The sequence below is a fragment of the Zophobas morio genome, unplaced genomic scaffold (assembly GCF_036711695.1).
Source record: "Zophobas morio isolate AGI-343-1 ecotype UQ-CSIRO unplaced genomic scaffold, CSIRO_AGI_Zmor_V1 ptg000002l, whole genome shotgun sequence".
Taxonomy (NCBI): Eukaryota; Metazoa; Arthropoda; class Insecta; order Coleoptera; family Tenebrionidae; genus Zophobas; species Zophobas morio.
Window position 1 is genome coordinate 12141027 of NW_026972107.1, and position 23191 is coordinate 12164217.

Consider the following 23191-nt stretch of genomic DNA (forward strand, 5'->3'; position numbering starts at 1 on the left):
ACAACACATTATTCACGAGGCTCTAAGAAAATGACTTCTAATACCTGCTCTTCGGTATCTACACTATGTAGAATAGTAATAAATGTATTATTTGCCTACGATGAAATGAAACAGCTTCTCTTATGAAATGTACAGCCGAGTTAAACACAATTTAACTAGAATGGCGGCAGAAATAACTTCTGTCCCATGCTACTTGCCTTAAAGTAAACCTTGACGTCTCTGTGTACATTAATCAGTCATCTTTGGCGCAGAAGCGTCTCTTCAGGTCAGTGATGAACTTCGTGACAAACAATTGTCAAAATGATTAAATTTATAACCACACTTCTGTTTCCTTTTGTTGACGGAGGGGGATTCGGAAAAAATTCATTCAACTTTAGTATTACCCGATTTTTTGTTCTTGGCATAGGTAACTTTGAACATAGAAACGTTCGGATATAAAAGCAGCCTCTCTATTGGTCAACTTAATCGCCTTCCAGTTCTCACACGGTTAAAGCCTGGACAATTTTTTTTGGGAATTACGGCACAGTTCGGGACAGGGAACATGTCATTCACGGGAATGGCGCGAATTCTGGGACACCCTGTATACGGGGGTTTCGGGAGTCCCAAAAAAATAATAAAAAAATTCTTTATAATGTAGATTAGGAAAAAAACGTAATTTTATAAAAGTAAAATTGGCAACATTGCACACACCTAATGCGTGAATACCTCCGGCTTATTTTCTGATTGCTTAGTAACGATGGCGACTGAAATCCACCTTCGCTTTATATCAGGCAAACATTGTTGTCAAATGGAATTTTATCAAATTATTACAAAAACAACACAACCATATCTTTTTACATTCTAACTGAAATAGTAATTAAACATGGTCATGGGCGAGAAAAATATTAACTAAAAATTTTATTACTAGTTATTGTGATAATGAATGAGTTGTTTAATTGTTAAACGTTGCAAAAAAACCAATTTTAAAATCATTATAACTCCACCAAAATGTGAGAACGATTTTTTTTACTATTTTTCCCAGACTCACCAGTTGATTGTTAAGAGCGTAGCGGCGAGTTAATCCGCCATTTTCCAGACACCCGGTATAATTAATATTTTCTAAATTTGCTTATATTCTCAGAAAAATTAATAACTGAGTTGTAAAAAAATAAATATCCAATCAGATGTAGGAATTTAACTCGTTACTATGGAAATATACAATTTAACACCTTTTAAATTGAACAGGTTTTTACAAATTTAATAGGGGCAAAATCAGTCTTTTCTTGGCCAGTACTAGTCCCGCCCACCCGCCCCTATTTTCTCAGAGGATATGTCATCTGCCAAAATAAGACTTATCTTAGCAAATACTAGCAAGTACTACCCTCTGAGAAAATTAAGAGCAGGTGGGCGGGGCTAATACTTGCTAACATAAGTTTTATTTTGGCAAATCACATATCCTCTGAGAAAATATGGGTGGGTGGGCGGGGCTAGTACTTGTTAAGATAAGACTTATTTCGGCAAATAACATATCCTCTGAAAAAATAGGGGGCGGGTGGGCGGGACTAGTATTTATTAAGATAAAACTGATTTTCCCCTTATTAATCTTGTAAAAACTTGTGAAATTTAAAGGTGTTAAATTGCAAATTTCCATAGTAATGAGTTAAATTCCCAAATCTACCCGAAATGTGCAAAATATTATGAGTTTTTACTTGTGATTTATCATTGCATTCATATTTTTTAGATTTGCTAATACAGGTGATTCAAAAAAATTAATAAATATGTCAATTTATTTTATTGATTAAATCAGGAACGGCTCACTCCATTTTCTCAGAAAATTTTGGGAATATAATACTGTTATTTTTAGTACTACACAATCCAAGTTGATATACGTGTGTTGATGACGTCATCAAATAATTTTGTAAAGTAAAAACTCAACGCAAAAATACCGGACATGTCACTGTACTTTAGGTGCGAGGGAAGTTCTGTGGAAACAACTTTCGACCAATTTTCTTAGAGGATATGTCATTCGCCAGTCAGTCTTATCTTAGCAAGTACTAGCCCCACCCGTCTGTCCCCTATTTTCTTAGAGAATATGTTATTTGTCAAAATCAGTCTTACCAGATACTAGCCCCGCCCACCTGCCCTCTCTTTTCTTAGAGGGTATAACATTTGCTAAAATCGGTCTTATCTTAGCAGGTACCAGCCCCGCCCACCTACCCTCTCTTTTCTCAGTGGGTATGTCATTTGCCAAAGTCAGTTTTATCTTAGCACGTACTGATGACTAACTTTAACAAAAAATGACCAAAATTTGGAAACATTACGAACTTACTTATATGCACAAAGCAGGAATTTTGAACATCTTCTCTAATGTTTAGTTCGTATTGTACTCCCAGTTTAAAATAGTTTTTATGAAAGGTCCATTGTGTCGAAGTTGATGATGGGGACAATCGAGTAAATCCCTAGCCAGAAATAAGAAAGTGGTCGGTTCCTTGCAAGGAACTCATATTGTGCGTCGTGGGGTAATAATGAGCTGATAATATTTATTATCTTGTCATAAAAACCACTTTAAGCTGGGAGTACAATAATGTTTTAATAGATTTTTCTTTTGTAGGTTTTGTTTTTGTTTATAATTTATAAATGCCTCATTAAAAGTTTTTTTTATTAATAAAAAATAACGGCTTGTTTTATTAATATTAATTCACAACGATTAATGACTACTCGTTGTTATGGTTATTGTCCTAAAAAATAATAATAAAAGGTGGATTTCAGTCACCATCGTTACTAAGAAATCAGAACGCATTACGTGCGTGCACTGTTGCCAATTTTACTTTTATAAAATTACGTTTTTTTCGTAATCTATATCATAAAGAAGTTTTTATATTAATTTTTGGGACTCCCGAAACCCCCCTACATAACATACTGAAGAGTTAATCCGTCATTTTACAGACACCCGGTATAATATTCCTAATATGTATATGTACAAACATAATTTTAATCTTCCGACAATCGGTTCAGAATTTCGGAGATTACTATTATTAGACAGACAGATGACAGACAGACGGAAACGGGAAGCCATGTTTTTCTAGGGTTCATGAAACGTGAAGAAAACATGAAAGTTGCAGGTCGCCCGATGGACTCGTTTACAAAAGTAAATCTGACTGTGTGATAATGAGCACTTTTCAATACATACACCTTTTGGCAACTAAAAATATAAAAATCAGGAATCTCTCGATTAACAATGGAATTTCTTATTTAACAACGAAGTTTTCGTGGCCACTCGACATCTTAACTCCATGCAGTATCAACTTAGTTTACCTTAATTTTACCTCATACCCTGCAATACGTTTACATATAAAAAAAGTAAAAAACCCAACGTTAAATAAGAAATTATTTATTAAAACTTGGAAGAGTTTGTACGGTGTTCTATTAACCACCACCAAATTTTGAGTTTCACATGTGAAGCATGTCAATCAAATTCAAAGTCAATAAAAAAAGACATCTAAATGGCGGCACAATAGTAAAAACTCTCTTTTCTGACGTCTGTGGAATAAGAACATTTTGTGGTATTGCTTTGTTCGACGTTGTGGATGAATACTTTAAGAATAAGTGAAGAAACTTAAAATCCCCGACAGAGAAAAATGAACCCTTAAAAAGTCTAAAATAAATTAAGATTCGCTGCGACGGTCGACGAGCTATCGGGAACATAACAATTAAGAACCATCCCGATTAGACCAGCTTTCACCAGAAAAAATCGTATTAAAATCGGTTCATCCATTCGGGAGCTATGGTGCCACAAATAGACACACAGAAAGACAAAGGTTTCGTTTTTTCGACGGGGGTTAAAAATAACTGGCAACGTGATTTTTTGATCAACAACGATATTGGAATTTTGTAATTTGTTCCGTGTTTATTTTCCGTTTGGAAGATCAGTCGTTCGTCCAGAAAGAAAAAGCGTTTCCTAGATGGTGGGATGGTTAATTAAAGGAAAGAACGTGACATATTGAAATATTACTACTTCAAATTTATTGAACTGATATTTCAGACATTATTTCTCTCAACCTTGACGTGTTCGGTAATTTTCAAAGACAATCACAATAAGGACATAATTTTTGCAGAAAAACATATTTCCAACATCTAACGGGATCGGTTTTACTCTTTCGAAAATAAATTGTGTTTGGTCCAATTTATTCACATTTTTGTTTCTGCCACATTTTTATTAACACAAATGCTCAAAGACAAAAAACTTCAGATCAAGTGTTTGTCTTGACGTATTTGTCCATTTATAAAAGTACCAACACTTTAAGAAGCAAAATCGATCTATCCTTTTCTTCCGCAAGGTAAAAGTGGCAGTTCATCGTAGTCCCAAGTAGTTTTTTCGCTCCCTGAAATCGACTTTCGTGTCAACTTGTGTCAGTCCAAAAAGGACGCTGCAAAACCATACGAGAAAGGTTTCAAAAAACCTCCTGTTTTTTCTTAAGTTTGCCAACTACAAGTAACTTACGATCCAAAAAGTGTAGTTCGAGAACGAAGAAACAATTGCGAAGGTAATATAAATGAAGAAAACAGAAGACAGGAAGAACGAAGAAGAAAAAACGTGTACCAATCGATGAGGGTGTAAGAAATTGGAACCTGCGCAAGACCTACCTACCTACCCTACTTTTGGGGAAAAACACAGTGATATACAGTATTTGACTTCACGAAAAAATAGGCTTGTATAAGCCTGAGCTGACCTGACCTGGCCTGGCCTGACCAAACCTAGCCTGACCTGACCTGTATAAGCGTGAAGAAGAGAACAATCTGTGTACTTGAGTCCAAAAATTGAACTGGCAGCTTTAAAGCTTCACAAAAATATAAACATTCTGGCTTCTTCAAGTACCACTTTTAATACATCAACGTTACCTGTTCATTCTGCATTCCATCCGCAAACGCAATCAGCGCCAACCTATCCGGATGGTGCAAAAGGGTAGCGTGGTCGCTCAAATCCGCCCTTTGTACCGGCGGCGCGATGGCCACAGCCCTCGACAACGATTTGCGTCTCCTGCACGTCGTAATCAAGCAAATCACCAACAGCAATCCCAAAACTCCGGCCCCCGTGGCCCCCGAAATCAGCACAGCGTTGATGCTGTTCACCTCCACTGCAACAACAACCGTTGATCAAATCCCCAATTAGTCAAACCGACAACCCTTACAATAGTAATTATTACTGGGTGTGTGGTAGCACGTGGGCGGCTCCATCGGTAGCCAGCATCCTCCCGGCGAGCAGGCCAAAATCTCGTTTCCTTGCAGAGTGTAGCCCGGCAGACACTGGTAGGAAATCTGAGATTTTATCGGATACTTGGTGAAAGATACATCGTGGAATTCGGGATTCAAGTTATAAATGACAGCGTAGGAGACCGCCGGAGGTGGATCGCAGTCGTGTGCCGGCACTGAAAATGTGCCGTTTCACTTTTGATAATAACATGGCTTGTGGGAATTTACCGCAGATGGGAGTGCTTCCTACCCATCTTCCTCCGATGCACCGTAATTTTCCGGGCTGACATGGAGCTTTCGTGTTCCTGTACTTGCTGAAGCAGTGGATTTGGACGACGGTGCCGGAGATCGCCAGATTTTCGGACTGATAACCCTGGACGAGGTTTGTGTAACTGTGAGGGACCGTAGGCGAGGCCGGACACGGAGCGTCAGATGGATCTTCTGGAAAAAAAACGAAAACGGTGATTTAATCAGGCGTAAACACTTTGGAATTTCGTGAGAATTTCGGTTCCATTATAAACTCATTAAGGGATTGATGAACAACGCTTGATTGTGTCTAGACGAATCTACAAAAGCACAACAGCATAGTGACAATAAAAATCTGCAAACACAATTTGAATCAATGATCCCTAGCTTTTGAAGCAAGTCGGGATGTTTTTGCCAATAATGGTTTAGCGGCTAGCTTCACGGATTTAATATTTTTTCAGAGATGACGTCATCAACTTTCCGTAGGGGGTGAATAAACAAATTTTAATTGATCTAAAGAGGAAAGCTGCATTTTCGCGTTCTGCAATATCACGAAAGCATAAAATTAGGCACTTAACCCAAAGACTATACGACAGGTAAGTAAAAAGAAACCACGGACTTAATCAGGCGTGAACACTCTGGAATTTCATGAGAATTTTTGTTTCATTATAAATTCATTACGGGGATTGATGAGCAACACTTGATTGAATCTATTGTCTCGATAAATTCACGTAAGCACAATAACACACTCGATAAAAAAATAATAAAAGTTGCTGACACATAAATATTTTTTAAATATGGGGGTTCCGACTCAAAAAAAATCGCCAAAAACTGTCTGTTGCTTGCCGCCATCACATCTTGAATTTATGAAACCGTCGGGATATATTTCAGTTAATACAAGGTAAGAAACAGGAACACTTCCAGTACGGGAATATTAATAATGAATATTTTGGGCCCTCCCACGTTGAAAATGTATCATAAGCAAGGTAAGCGGCGGTATCAAAGAGCGAGGCGGCGCTTATAAAGCAAACTCGAGCAAAGATAGAGTACAACAGCGGGGGCGGACATGTTCCTTTATTTAGGGACCGGCCAGTTTTAACTCGTATCGTGATAAAGGAGGTGCGAAAAATCATTTCGGTATAAAATGCTCCCTTGAATTTTAAATATTCTTCCGAACGTATTAATTACATCTCTCCGATTATTATTAATTGGCTTTATTCGTAGTGTGTCTTGATGTCTAAATGTAAAAGTAATCGCTTCGGAAGTTTGGAAATTATCTGGCTAACAATATCATTAACACCTAGACGAACTGTGGACTTCCATTTTTCTATTCTACGAGCCGTGAAAGGCTAAATAAACATAAAATTGGTCATTCGTCAGAACGACTCCGATAGAATACTCCTATTCAATGCGATAAATTGCTCCGCAAACCTAGTGGGTGAACTTAACGAAACTTTATGATCTGAAATCGACCGATTTTTATTGCTTAGCGATCCATTTGTGGCATGATTCATAAAAGTGAAGACAATTTCAATAACACACAAGGTACAAATAATAGGTCATTGTTGATCTTATTTATTTATCCACACAAAACATCGCTTGATCTACTTAGAAGAACGTCTAGTAAACGAAGTCGACTTCCTGTCGCGCCTTAAAAAGATTACGGACATATGTACGGATGCCCTAACGCATAAGAAATATAAACATAATCAGCCAAAACATGCTCGAAAAATACAAACAGCTCCAAAACAATCTACCCATCGGCGAGTTATTGGCTTTCATTTTTGTCATACTTTTGACCCTTGTCCCAAATCCGAACAATAGCCCGCTGATTACAAAAACAGGCACCGGGAAGCAAGAATTTCTAAACTGGTCCCATCACAAGAACGTTTCGTTATTCGTTGACATGTTTGGTCTAATGAGTGGTAATTATGCGGTGTCTAACTTAATTAAAGCTCGCGTCTCTATAACGTATTGATGATCATGGAATCGGACGTGGGAGTTTGGCGATGGAACTTTTCACTCTTCATGAAGGTCGAGTTAATTACCCATCCCATCTGGAACACGTCCTAGCACGACGATTCCTTTTGTCAAACACCAACGAAATGTTAAATCGTCAAAGCAGCGCTCTCCAAGCGATGAAGTAATGGCCTTTCTTTTGAAGTTGAGTATTTAATAGATGACATACAAGTTACATTGTCTAATTATGTTTCCCACTGTAGATAGCCATCGAGATGAGGACAAAAACTTTTAGCGCGCGACTCCACGAGGCTCGATGATGACCTTACATAATCAATTCATTGTGTAAAAGAATGGTGATTATCTCGCGCCTTTTGTATTACCCGCTATTGAACCGAAGCGATACTATATAATTCTTTGTGAAAAGAATGACATCAATGGAAGACACAAATTTTTTGATACGAATTGAAATCACATCGGATGCGCATTCACTTTTATTACAAAACGTGTCATATCGCAATGATCAGAAATTAAAGACAACATATAAGGGTAAATCCATGTTGGGCTGGCCGCATGCGTTCCTCCAGAAGATAATATGAAGATACAGTTATTAAGAACACATGACATCGACTTTTGGGTTTTTGTACATCAATTAACTTACTTCAAAGTACATAAATATTTTTAAAACATGGTATTAACGGTTATTTTGAAAATTATATATCAGAAGAAACGACCTTAAAATGGACAATGCACGCAACGAAAAACAGGCAGCGACAAAGAAAGTAAAATCGACAAATCACTCAGATCGTTCAACAACAGTCCTCAGTTTGCCAAAGTTCAAGTTTTGAGTTGTTGGTGAAAGTTGCGGGTCAATTAAATGTTTCTTCCGTAAGAAGTTATCTATCGGTAGATCACTTATACAAAAAAAAAACAACAACAAAACCCCATGAACGTTTGGAAAAAAGAATCACCACGCTTGCTGCACATTTAATAACCATTCACTTTCTAAAATCGAATCGAGAAATGACATTTTTTTTTAATTTAAAAAAGTCGACAATGTTTTTACTAAGAATTATAGAGTTTTGTAAGCTGAAAACAGTGGTGAAAATCTTGTTCCAAAATTTCCAAAAATAATTGAGAATTGGTTTTTAAAGAAACGTGATGAAAAATTTCATGAAAATAAAAAACCAATTTACCTTAAATAATACTTAAATACAGCAATTAGTCTAAAAGCAGTTTGCGTTCATTTATGCAGAACACAGCTGCGATTTCGTTAAAAAAATATGTGGAGTATTAACTTGCATGTAATCACGAATCTAAAGTAAAATTTAATTTATTAATATAATAATGAAAGTATTGCTTATTACAACATAATTGGTCATTGGTGGTCAAATTATATATAATTTTCAAAAAATATGAACGTTTTATATTCATAAATTGATTTTTAATAGTACGCTTATTAAGTAAAATTATCTTTTATCGAAAAGAAATAATAAGCAAGTAAATAGTTGGTTAAGATTTGTTACCACCTAATTAAATGGATTTTTAGAGAAAAAAATAAAAATTGTAACGTCTAGCCTATAATTTTCCTTATAATTTCCTTACTTGAGAACGAACGAAATGAGTTTGTTAAACTTTCCTTCATAAATGGACAAACTGCGAAATTGGTCTAAATCATTCAGACAAAACTTCCCTTAACAGTCAATTCCGTCTCTTAAGGCCAGTCAGAATGTAATATCTGCGTTATTAACTGAACGAAATTATGGTCGATTTTTTTGTTAGAAAACATACACAGTAAAAAAAAGTGTCGTAGAAGTTGCTGACTTTCATTTTTACTATATCTCAGTCCCAACAAATAAAGTCAAAAATAGACCTACTACGATTTCTAAAGTTTTACAAGCTGAAAACAGTGGTGATAACCCCGTTCCAAAATTTCCATAAATAACTGAAATATAGTTTTTTTTAAATACGTGATCCAAAAATTTCAACAAAATTAAAAAATATATGATAATAAATTGTTTAAAAAAAACTACCTTCGCAGTTATATAGTGAAAGCTATGGGCAAGTTACGTTTAAAATTTCATAACAATTAGTATGTTAATAATGGAGATTCCACTCTGAAAATATATTGACAACACCATAAAAGCCAAACGTAGCGATTCCTCTTAAACTATTTTTAGAGCATGTACGAATTAATCGGATTTACATTTCAGTCCGTAGTAGAAAAAATTGGTCCAAGGTTATTTAGAATCGCAATCCAACAAATCCCGATCCTTCGAAAAATGATTTAAAAATTTTTATTTTGCGATTTTTATTTTTTGATAACCTCTATAAAATAAGGGGACTAACGAGAAAAAATGTACTCTTAAAAAACATGTTTAACTTGGAATGTTTATGGTCAAACTTGGAAAGAATTCGACTAAAAGCATCATCATTATGTTAAAATGAATTTTGGTAAGGGCGGATTCATAAACATACGTTATTCGTATACTATTTTATAAAAGCTATGTTGTTTATTGTACAAAATTTTGAGTAGATGTCATCACGTCGTTGGTGGAGATGATTAGACAAATTTTGGTTAGCATTTTACCATCTACATAATATACCTAATATACATACAAAATTTGACAACAATCGATGACTTCGGAGATCATCTGTTCAACAAAATCCGGACAGACGGCAGACAGACAGACGGAAACGGAAGATCTATTTTTTCGTACTTTAGGGACCATGACACATCAAAAAAATATAATAGTAGCCAGTCGCCCGATGGACGCGATTACAATACTTCCTTAGCTTACTTAAATGTTTGCCCATAATAATATTTTCTGGGAACATTAAACATGTTGTTTGGCCACCATTTTCTTTTGTTATACAATTATAGTTTAAAAAAATAAATTAATTATAGATAAAATTTATAATCCGATTAAACCTGTCTTTCAATAAGATTGTTGACAAACCATGGGACAAAGGTACAAAAAATTTAACGAAATAATAATTGAGCGAAAGTTTGACACTTGACTTTTATGAAAAATTGTTACAATATTTAGTCGTAGTGTGTTTTATAACGTCTAATTTTAATCTGTTATTAATTAGAAAGTGCAATGTTATTAATTTTTGTTTTGTTGTTGTTTTTACGACAGTAAAATTCGATAATGATGAAAAGTCTTAACAGATAACAAATAACCTCCAAATAAATTGGCATAATTTTATAACACTAAATAACGTTCTTAAGCTCTATAATTTCGTTACAACGAAACAATTTTTTTGAGTTATTCACTTGACTTGGAACAACTTAATTCTAACTGTCAACACAATGACACAAGTATTTGTTGTTGTAAGAGTGAAATTAATAAGAATCGATCAAACCATACTTGTAATTTGACCCGCTGACCACTCCACACTAATTAGTAACTTTAGGAATACACGAGACACTTCCATGGCAACCGAATATCAACCAAAGTGTCAACTGGTTTCTGTTCCGGTACAAACTCGGAAGCGTCACAGCGTTCCACAAAGCCCCAGTTTTCATGCTCTTAATAATGTACAGTCCATTTTCATCACGTACTGCGGGACTGAAAAACAAGATTAATTTTGGCGCTTGCTTAATTACGTTTTGTGTGCTCGTCGGATGTATGTTGTAACTTTTTTTTAACACAAAAAAAGGTTTTTTTCAGGAAATAACCATGACAAATATCAGTCGACATCTAAGTTCTCGCCGACAAAATTAATTAATTAGCTCATTCAAGTGCGCTGCTTTACGCATTTTTATGGATCAAAATTCCTCGGCTAACGGCTCGCGACATCACTGTCAGATTCATCCGCAAAATCGCTAAAGAGCGCATGTGAAAAAATTGAGAACTTTATTTTTAAGTTGGTGCTTGCCTTTGCTTCCACCGCCAATTAAATCCTTCCCGAAAATACAAATATTTATCGATATAGAGGAATTATTTGATCCGGATCGTGACATTTCGTGCTACACATTGTCATTTCGTCACAACACGACATGCGAATTCTTACATGACTCACATAAAGTTACGGATTTACCCATAAATTAAAGCCATAAGTTAAAATCAATTAAAAATAACTCCGCTGAACCGTATGACCCATAATTAACCAACATGAAATAAATCATTAGCATATAATGCTAAAACTGTTAACAAGGAATAATTTACAGCACTGCAAGGAACGCATATTACCAGGAGGGACATTTTGCATACGGTAAATCGTGTACGCAATAAACTCAACATCGCATTTTCTAATACCCAATACGCCCAGTTCGGCGATAAAAAATTAATTAAGCGAGGCGAGACGGCATTGTTTCGAAATTTCGGGGTCACCTCCGCGAATATTTACTCAAAAAACACGGACCAGACTCGTGTTTAAAAAAAAGTTCCGTGGAACGTTCGTCTGACTGCTGACCCTACAGTACCTGTCGCTAAATGTATGATTTTCACTTTTCGAGCACGTCTCTGACGACTGAAAAAGTCGATGGTACCAATTAACATCAGCTTAATTGACATCTTGAATGGCACTTCTAATTACGATTTGCATAACTGATAAGTGTTTCTTCGACAAACACTACGGTTTGTTCTCTTGACACTTTTTTTTTCGGTAGTCGGATACGCGAGGGGTGTTTGTACCAATTTGTTTATGTATAACGCCGTAATTACATCGTGCATGAAGTTAATGCATTCCCTCAGCTGCTGACGATGGTAATCGAGCACTGGAGCGGATATTGCAATTTGCAAGTACAAAATTTGCAATAAATTTTCATTACGTTATGGCACGAAATTGACTTTCCATAACACTTTAGCTGTCTTCTTTTAAAAACCCTTCTAGCAAAACGCTAAAAAGGTTTAGTATACAATGAGAACTGGATCAACTGTCGGGCTATACTAGATTGAAAATATTTGTATCTACACTGTGTTCTAGACAAATTAAAGGAGAAAACAATATTACGTAATATCAATTACACCATTCCAAGTCATTATAATATTGTATGGTTTGAAGCTTTCGTTAATTAAAAAAGATATTTAACGTTCTGTAAACCGGCTACACTAGTGGTGATTTATCAATACACAAATTAATTGAACCGCGTCAGGAATTTGTCAAAATATCATCATTGTTTTGGAAAGAGATCACACTATTTTTCACAAAGTATCAAAAATGTTTCTTCATCCATTAAATTAAACATGATTGACAATTACACTTTAACAAAATTCAATCAATGTTACGGTCGTACCAAAATTTCAAGAAGTCCCTTTATGTAGACTCCAAAAATTTTTATTAAATTTCACTCTATAAATTTACATAGAACAATTCGTAACGCTAAAAATTGTTTATAAAAAAGTATCTTACGCTTTAAACGGCAAATGAGATGTGCTTAACAAAATTCTAGGGTGACGTCATCGAGTTTTGGGAGGGGATGAATACACAGTTTTAGTTATAATTTTATTATTGCAAGTTAACATCGACCGCCTCACCGCACGCAAATCGTGACATATATTTTAATAAAAGTTTATTCAAGTTTATAAGGTGGGTTTAAAAATATGCATTTTCATATGTACAATGTAACACTAATCGTAGTGTTACATTAATAATTGTATCTCCCGAATTTTAGACGAATTACGTAAAACATGTCTGAAATAAGCAATGAATACAACAATCTAACTTTCTGAAATATTTTTGTATTGTATTACTCAAGTACAAGTGATACCGCATTCAGAAAACGTCAAATGTTTTTTTGAAAAAGATAAACAAATTTTGTTAACTGTTAACGTTTGGAAATTCCTAAATCTAAACTTATTTTTAGGACAACTCCAAGACGTAAAATTAAAAATAGAGACTAATCATTAAAACACCGGTAATTGAGCTCGTTCTGACGCACACTTAAAATAACGTTTATTTAAAATTTTGAGATCTTGGTTATAGTTTTTCGACTTTGGCAACTAATCTGAAAGTATATTTCATTTTCAAAATACTCGGTACAGTAGTTCAGGAGATTTTTTATCTAATAAAATAAACAAAATCCGGAAAAAAGGAACGCGAACTTCGTATTACAAAAATTGTGACTGCATGTATAAATATAACGGGTGTTCAAATGAAAAAGTCATCAAGTCGGCGTCGTCTTTTGATAGAAGAAAACGTGGCTAAAACGCATGCGTTTTATTAATCCATACTGTTGTGCATAGATGACCTATTAAACGAAAAAGTTAGGTTAAATAATAGAAATACTTCAAAATGTTTACAAAAATCGAAGTTAACTTGATGACTTTTTCAATTGAACACCCGACACATTACACAGTTACAATTATTATTTATTGCGTTTTCACGTAAAAAATACTCTTCATGTCACGTAGTTTTTATAAGCTGCATAAATACTTCATTAACTACGTTCAGAACGTACAAAACTACTCAGTAAAAATTTTTAACTTTATTAGCTTTAGTCTGGTGTAATTTTAACTTTCCAAGTTGGCTTTCAGGTGTCGTAAATGCCTGACACTTTTTGCATACAAATGATTATAATCACGGCTGCCTTTAGGGTTAATACATTTTTTGGCCTTTCATGACACGACACATCTAAATCACTTGTAAATCTTCGTTTCAACAATGCCGCGAATAATTATGGAAGCACACATATGAAATTAAAATGCTTACAGTAACAATCGAAAACGACGTAAAGCTCCTTTTCCACCTTATTTTCCGGAAAAATTTATTTTTACGTCCATCAAGTTCCATTTTCTTGATTAAAATACTTAAAAAGAAAACAACATTATCTGAAAATGTAACATTTTGATTGTAATAAATAAACGTTAAGCGTTGCTGCATTAAAAAAAGATATAAGACACCCCCGTCTTATTTAATAATTTAGAGCTACTTTGATTGTTCTTTTTTACAATATAGCGCGCTACCTTAATTTAACTTTTATCTATCTAGTCACAAATTGGCCTCGACTTCCATTATCAAAACGACGCCAAAGATTCAATCAAATTCAATGCCTTGAAAAAAAATCGACGAGGATGGGATTCGAACCCACGCAAGCAGAGCTCAAATCCAACGCCTTATCCACATGGCAACAAAAACTTTTGTAACGTATTTGTGACAAAAATCAAGAGGACTCATAAACTGCAGGTACAGGAATATGTTATTTTATAAAATTTAAATAGGTTTGAATAGGCACAATTTTAAGGTGACGTCATCTTGGTAGGATGATCAGACAAACTTCATCTACAAGATATTCCTAACATCCATCTATGATTTGACAACAATCGGGAGATCTACTTTACCGTACTCTAGGGGTCACGAAATGTCGAGAAGCATTATATTATTTTTTAGGCTTACGCTAGTGAAATAAAAAATTAATAAAAATTATCTTCCTGAAAAATATAATGCATCACTGTATTCTGAATGCGTTTAATTTCTGTGGGCACTACAATTCAGCAATCGTCCATAACATTAAAAATTCAAGGTTATTTTGTAATACTGTTCAATATAAACGAAAATTATCATAAAACCATTGTTTGAAAAACCATGTGGTATTATTAAATTTGTAAACTACAATTTCATGCAGTATTTCTCAAAAACTTGTAAAATAAATCTTTTACTTTTCAATGATATATTTTTTTTTATTGTTAAGCACATTTTCGAAAAGAATTAAGATATACATCAAAATCAATACCTGTATCCCTATAAAATATCCGTGACATCCCGACACGTCTTGATTTTTTTTTACAAACTTACCAATTCATCATTTATTTATTTCCTGCACCATATATTACGTCCATGCACGTATTCAATCAAAATTTCATTAAATTTTCATTAAGTCTGAAACACTCGATTACCAAAAAAACAATGCCAACGTAGGAAGTGGTAATGTTACACGTTGATGAGTAAATACGAGTTTAAGGTGTTGCCGATGGAGTGGGTTATTCAAAACATACACGACAAACACATAAGCATAATTTATTCAATCCAACAGCTTTGTCTCTTTTTATATTGTCACAATTGATTACAATAATAATACAGATGTTGCTAATGTATAAATAAAACTAAACATCTAAACCTAAACGATGGCTACTGATATTTGGTATTTGATACCTTGCATTGGGTAAAAATTAATTACTTGATAGATATGGCTCAATGCCAGTTAATAATCGACATTAAATGCTCCTTATGTTCTAGTGTGTCGTATTCAGTACATGAGAGAAATCAATTACATTTTTGCCATTCTGGAAGAATCTCACTAATCATAATCCAACGCAAACACAATAAGTCTTTTGTATAACAATTTAACACTTACAAATTATATAATTTATGCAACTGCATAGTAGAGCCATTTTTTATTATGTACACAAACTTAAGACAAAATAAATAAACCAGGAACAAGTAGACATATCACTTTAAAATTAAAAAAATATATGCACAGACAATGGACTAGCTCTAATAAGTAGAAAAATAATATTTTTGTTCATATTTTACAAACTTATAATAAATATTACAGATCTTCGTCTGAGGAATGTACAAGTTTCTTAAGACAAAACTAAAGCCACTTAAAAGAATTTTGTTAAAAAAACCAAAGCTTTCCTACATTATCTTCAGCATGGTTTAACTTAGCTGGTAGTTACTCTTGAGTAAGGTTAATAATTAAAGTTAAGTTTTTGAGTACTATGACATTGCACTTTAAGTTACCTATTAAACCTTCATGGTTGTACCTAATGCATAGAAAAGACGTAAACAAAACAATAGAAATATATATACAAACAGTATCCACATAAAAACCTAAGCAATAATTTAAAAACCCAATAAATAAAGCTTTGGAACAATATCATTATATACAAAATAAACATTAAAAAATTCGCTAAAGCCTTAAACATCACTACAGATCTCCGAACGGATCAAAGCTGACTTCCTGTTTGGCGGGTTGTGTCGGTGGCGGCTGCGCGTTGGCCATTTTTGGACTACCTTGCACGGGCACTTGCACGCCGCCCATCGGATACTGCATCGGCTGCCCCATCATCATCATCGGCTGTCCCATCATGGGCTGGCCCATCGGCTGCGCCATTGGTCGGTAGGACGCCGCGGTGGTGGCGCCCATCGGTTGCGGCTGCCACCCGCCCGCGCTCTTTGGCTGATTCTTCGGCGAGTTCCATTGATTGGACCGATTCCCTGAATCCATCGTTAGATTTTCCACTAGCGAAGTCAGACTGCTTTCCAGGTCACCGGTTAATATTTTAGAAGGCGGCGGGGGTCTCTGGGGTTGGGCAACGGACTGGGCCATTACCGGGGCTTGCTTGGAGGTGTCAGCACCGATGGGATCAAAAACAGAGGGTTCGTTCGTGTTGAAGAGCCCGCTCAGATTATTCGTGGCGAAAGTGGTCTGGGTCGGCGGCGACTGAAATGGGGCGTTCGACGGAAACCCGTTGGCCCACATGTTGGCCGTCGACGCCGCGGGGGCGGTCGAGGCGGGGGCCGTCCCGAATAGATTCCCGTTGGAAACGGGGGCGGCGGTCGACGTGGGGGCTGAAAAATCGGCAAACGGATTACCTAGCGACAGCAGATCGTCGAGGGCGTTCGTCGACTGGGCGGCGGGCGGCGGTGCCGACACTGTCTCGGCGCCGAAAAGGTCCAAGATCGGCTCCGTTTTGATGGCGGGTTCTTCGCTCAGGAACGGGTTGGTGCTGGCGGCGGTCGGCGAGCCGACGCTGGCTTTGTATTGGTTCAAGACGGCCTCTTCCTCTGCGAGCGCCGCTTGCTGGAAGGAGTCGTCGACGGCGGACCCGAAGGCGTTCGACGTGTTTGACAGGACTGACACTCCTGACTTGAGATTTTTTTGGTTGCTTGCGGCCGTTGGTGTGTTGCCTTCTAAAGACGCCAGGTGCTGTTCTAGAGCATCTAGTAGGCTGTTGGGTGCCCTAGTGAGATCGGGTATGTCGCCTTTGTCGATTCCAATGTTTTCGGCGACTTTGAGGAATTCGCCCACGCGATCCATTCGGATAAGGAACTTCTTGTATAAGTCTAGCGCCTCCCGGCACTGTTTTTTGTTCATTTCGAAGTACTTTTCTAACAAATTAATAATACCGTCGTTATAGCAAGCGAATAATCTGATGAGATCACGAAATAAAAGCATGAAACACATGTTTATGACTCCGTTTGTGAGATCATTTGCAGTACAGTCGAATTCTAAGAGAGCATCTAACTGATTCTGGAGTATTGGCAAGGTTTTTAAGAGATTCTCTGAATTCATGGTGCGCAAAGTGCCTTCTTCTTTCCCTCGTTTCACTTTACAAAAATCAAAAGCTACGGCTCTATATGAAAGCGCTTTTTCGTTTAAATATCTAGCGTATCGACGAATAAACGGTGACATGTCATAACCGGTCCTGGCCCCTACTGCACTCTGAACGCCCGTTTTATCTACAAAATTTGATAATTGAAAAGACACATTGCTCGAAGCCAAATATTGGGTGAATCTTTCGTTTCCGTAACACATCAAGTGGTGCGTTGTTATCAACGATTTGTAAACTACCACCCAACTCGTGTTCTGTGACCTTTCAATGAGCAGATTGGCCATTTGTGGTATCGACACGTTAGGCTCATTTGTGCAATGGACTAAGTAATCTAAGTGTTTTTTCTTAGGGCCCAAGAGTTCCTCGGTTGTGGCTTTACATACCGATTTGGCTAAACCCTGACCTGCTAGACTGTGTTTCGCCGCCAGTAAACGATCGTTTATTGTTTGACCCGCCATTTTATCTTCACTTGGTAGCACTTATCACACACGGTACAAACAGGATTTTCACGAAATTTTTGACTACTCGAGTTACTCGCTTACTGATTCAACAGAAAAGGACGGGTCGATCGTGAAAATCCCACCGGCGAATCAATAAAATGTTTAGACACAAAAATGGACGGCCGACACCTAACGGCCATCTCGCGAAACACCGCCAAACTGTAACCACTGCCGCCTCCTCTTCCCGAAAACGAAATAATCAAAAACGTTATCGTTTTAAACGGCGATAAAAACCACTTTTACGATTCTTGAAAATAATAACACAATTTAATAACTCCCAAAATTTGTTTTACACGAGCGAAAATCTTACCTGCCATCTAGTGAGCGTCACCCACAACATACGCTTACAGGAACCTGTTTTACAAAACAAGCACTACAAGCCACACAATTTTCAAAAATGTACACAATTTTAATTAAAGCAAAAACCTACCAGCAATGGCTAGTGAACAGACCGGTGGTATTTTGGGCGACCAAGTGCCATCCTCCAAACACTGCTGCACAGGCGTTCCCACCAAAACATACCCGGATTTGCAGCTGTAGTGCAACCTCTGCCCGACTCTGTAGCCATCAAACTCTCCAGTCTTCTCATGCACGAAATACCCATTAGTTATGTCCTTTGGAGCTGGACAATTTGTAATTTTCTGCACTGACTCACAAATAGCATAAGCCCCCGTCCAAATCCCTTTCTCACACACCCGATACTTGCTTTCTTTTGGCATCAAATTAAAGCCGTCACCACACGAATACGTGGCTAAGGTACCTTTATGAAACAACCCCTTCTCGTCCTTCTCCCCTTCGATCTCCAGAGACCCGTTTTTGATGTAAGGGGGCGGATAGCAGCGTTTGCTGCACTGGGGACGGGGTAACTCCTCCCATTTACCCTCAATGCAGTACACGTTGGGGGCCCCGTCCAGGTCGTAGCCTTCGTTACATTTAATTACGGCGACTTTATTTGCAGCGTCATCGATTATTCTGACATATCCGTTTTCGATGGCCCCAAAAAAGGGGCAATCGGCTTGAGATGAATTTGTTGTGGTGTACGTTCTTTCTGACCACGGTGGGAATTCCGTTGTTGCACCATCAGTGGTGGTCTTCATGAATACCACAAAAGTGGTGATGAAGGTCAGGAACATGATGGATGTTGAAGCAACGAATTCGGAAATCACATCACACAAGTTTTATTAGGTGAAAATTGTGTGTTATTTGAGTTTTTCGTAAACACTGTACACTGTTTTCGAGTTATGTTTTTGTGGTTAGGGAGTTAAGGCAACCATTGCTGTGGAAAACAAAACACTTTTTGACAACTGGGATCGATCAGCTGTTTTGTCAAGGTCGTCCATTGTTTTGTAAACAGGGGGGTATATGAAATTTTTGTAGGAATAACAATGATTTCAAGAATATTAAAATCAGAGGGAGAATTTATTTATTGTAGTGATTGAAAAGTTAAAGTCAGATATTGTGGTTGCCTACAGGCCTTTCGTCTTGAAAACAAAAGTATTGTTGGTTGCATATACAAAATTTAATTTCCTTTTATAAAATTTAAAATCTTAAAAATATTGCAAATAAAATACCATAACTGAGAAATGCTACACAAAGAACAGATTTATATTTACTTATACATTATAATAATAGCGTATGTATAATGTAGGTATCACAGGTAGGTGTATTGTATATTAAGTGGTATAACGTCATATAAATAGAATTTTAGACAGTAGGGACAACTACTGTCGACGCCTTTGATGTTTTTGAACTAAATTTTAAGCCACCAATGGGTGGTCGTTGTGTAAACTATTTCTAGATGCCGCCACACAATTTAAAGAGTTATCACAAGCGTTTCATTTTTAAATTCTAAACTTGATTTGTATACGCAATTTACAACGCACCACTTTGCTCAAGTCTAAAATATAAATAAAACGTGACAACAACCAGTCCAATAATTTCGGAGATTAACTGTTTAATAAAGTCGACATAGACGAGAAACAGACGGAAACGGGACCTATCTTTCATACCCTAGGAGTCATGAAACGTCGAGAAAAGAAAAGCAGCTTACGCTGGGCAAGTAAGGAATCAAAAGAAAAATAGTCTTTTATTTTGTATTAAATATTTTATTCTAGTCAGTGGTCAATTTATTTTTAAGGTCACAATATGTATCATATTTCCGTAATTTGAAAATAAAATAAAAATGTTTTAAGCTAGTGACTTTTTAGAAAAAAAAATCTTGACAAAATGTCTCTCGTATATGGTGCAGGTTCTTTTGGTTAGCATTATACAAGTGTTAGGTAATAAAAAATTTACATGTAATGGACTTGAAACTCATTTATTCATGTGCCGCCTTATTTGACTTTTGGCTAATTAATTAATCTTCGATTAGTTGTCAAACTTTGACTCAAATTTGAAGTTTTTTCTTTCTTTAAATCACCAAGATACGGACATGAACTCTAGTGATTCTGCGGTACAGGCATAAGGTACAGGCAAAAGATGAGCAGGAAAAGGTGGAAGGACTGGAGGAGGAGGATGAAGGTGATTAAAATTATGTAGAAATATTGGGATTTAATAAACATAATATTAACTTTTCACAGCGTTGTATTTTATGTCGAAGATTCATTACTAGACAGCGGCTTTCTGTCGGGCTACGTCACTATTATCGGTGGGGATGCGCTGGATCGCCGGGACTCAGTAGCGGGTGATAGATAATCACTAATTTAATCGTCACTTATTCCATAAATACAATTAACGATTTATTAATCAAACGGCTAAGTAAATGAGAACGAGAATTAACAGCAAAGATAACGAAGCAGCGTTATTCTAATCTCAAATAAATGAAGTGCAGTCCCTAACTGCAATGAATTCCCATCCCATCCCGTACGAGCCGTAGCGAGTTTGGCCTTGCCCAGCCCGACATAAATCCGCTCTCTATTCATTACATATCAACACCTTAAAATTTTACTTTTAACAGTCGAAAGTTTGGAACCTGGGGTCTTTCGATAATAAAAAATCTATAACTAAGATTATTTTAGTTTTTAAAATAATTAAAATTGATTTATTCATCATAATTTTTTATTCATTCTCCTAAAAAAACTGATTACATTAATTTAAACAGTTCTTAAATAAATGTTTATTAAAAAATAAATAGTTCTGACATGTGATCCTCTTTGTGTTTTAGTAATACATATTCTTTTACTTTTTAAAATAGTTCTTTGGAAATTAAATGTTATGGTATCATCTTAAAAATGTTCGTTAGAAAAAATAAACTGCTGAAAAAAATCAACGAAAATTGATGTATCCACCACTTATCAGAAACAGTTTTTCTAATTTCCTTAAGATTTTAGAAACAGTATCATCTTACAATGTGTGTATAATAGTTCAATACTGACGTTTATTTCCAAACTATCAAAACCAAACAACTATCTACATTTTAGTTAATACAATAATAATAAAGTAAATATCACAGTGCTATAAATTTGTATTGTTGGTTGCGTCGTAAATTTTTTAACTGATGGGCTTCTCGTGAATAACCTGTATATTGATATAGAAAAAAGAAACACACGTAATTTGTGGCCAAAGGAAAACAACCGGAATTTTGTTCGGAAATAAGAAAGCTACAAAGTCACTTATGTCATTATATTAGAAGAATTCGTTGACCAAATACAGCCATTGTTGTTTCCGGTTATGCAACTTAACGTACACTATACTTACGTTACGTTACGTTTACGTACAATACATAATCTACTAGGTACATCGGTGGCGAGATTTCGAATTTTCGAAGAACGCTGGCGCCCGGTTTCTCCAGAACTTCTTCGTAGTTGGGTAAATAAAATTTCCGAAACATATAGACGAAGTCGTCCCAGGAATACTATAGCGGTTGGTTATTCCGGTACCACCCTGGTCAGCATCTCCGGTAGCACCATGAGATCACGTTCAACGAAAACGCAAAATGCTCCAGGAGCTTTTTGGTCCAGTCCAGAGTCCAGGAAAGCCATGGGTCGGTATCTCCATTGAAGCGCATTCGGCTTTTCTGCACCAGGTCCAGAGGATCCCAACAGGTATCCCCCCGGTGCGTGTAGCACAACGCTGACTGAACCGGCTCAGGCGGAATGGTGTCGATAATAGTGACGATTCGTGTTTCTCCAATATCTTATGGGGGTTTATGTAGATCGATTACTGCCGCTGAGACACGTTTAGTCGGTCTTGGCGATGAGGTCCTGTTGCTTTCACGCCTTGTGGATAGCGCCTTTTACGCGGGACGGTTGCTCGGGTGCCAACTCCTTATCCCGAGAGAGACCACCTAGGGTACTCTAAGCTGAAGAAACGGATATCCAGGGCCTCGTGATGGACCGTGAAAAAAATAAATGATACTCCGGTTCAAGTTTAAAAATGTACGGTCTTGTAAATGAACTTAATCTATAGCCTAAAGCACAATGGCTTGATTTTTTTTTGGGAATTGGTTTTTTTCGCTTAACTGTACTATCAAGGTGCTAGATTTACACTTGATCCAAGTGTGGACAAGTACCTTAAAATTCAACGCAAGTGTAATAATAATAACTCACCAAAAACCAGGCACAGCGAGGAGCAAAAAGACAGATAAGAATGGTTTTTATGTTCGCTTCTTAAGAAGTACAATAAATCGCACTGTGTGGACTTATAGATTTCTAAATACCGAAATTATATTAGTCTCTACTAAAAAATCACCTTATTGTGTAGAATAACAACAACCAATTAATAACATTAAGTTTTGGCTAATTTAAACATCACTGAACGGAACCTCAAAAACCAACTGTAGGTAAGCAGAGAAAAATGTTGTGTCTCGGTGGGAATCGAACCCACGTCTCTTTGCTTTCCGAGCAAGTATGACCGCTACACCACAAGGCGACTTATCTTTCTCTACTTACCAACGTGTTATTGTGCCGCCACACCAACCACACTGCATACGTGCGCATCGACGGTCACTGTTGATAAAATACGTGGGAAGTT

General features: G+C 36.5%; 2 protein-coding genes across 2 annotated transcripts in view; both read right to left on the reverse strand.

The window, feature by feature from the left end:
• LOC135127668 (sushi, von Willebrand factor type A, EGF and pentraxin domain-containing protein 1-like) overlaps positions 1-19563 on the reverse strand; it is a 51647-nt gene extending 32084 nt beyond the window's left edge. Inside the window, exons 1-4 of the mRNA XM_064054203.1 lie at positions 18651-19563; positions 5458-5670; positions 5169-5405; positions 4879-5114 (exon numbers count right to left, since the gene is read on the reverse strand). Of these exons, the coding sequence (XP_063910273.1) occupies positions 4879-5114; positions 5169-5405; positions 5458-5670; positions 18651-19353 (1389 nt within the window). The 5' untranslated portion in view covers positions 19354-19563. The remainder of the gene's footprint in view (positions 1-4878; positions 5115-5168; positions 5406-5457; positions 5671-18650) is intronic.
• LOC135127675 (phosphatidylinositol-binding clathrin assembly protein LAP-like) lies at positions 15384-18440 on the reverse strand. The gene has a single exon (XM_064054216.1). The coding sequence runs from the start codon at positions 18176-18178 to the stop codon at positions 16313-16315; it is 1866 nt and encodes a 621-aa protein (XP_063910286.1). The 5' UTR covers positions 18179-18440; the 3' UTR covers positions 15384-16312.
• Positions 19564-23191: the final 3628 nt, after the last annotated feature.

Bases quoted from the DNA above. Each gene is read 5' to 3' on its own strand.
- LOC135127675 (XM_064054216.1), bottom strand. From the start codon at position 18,178: ATGGCGGGTCAAACAATAAACGATCGTTTACTGGCGGCGAAACACAGT.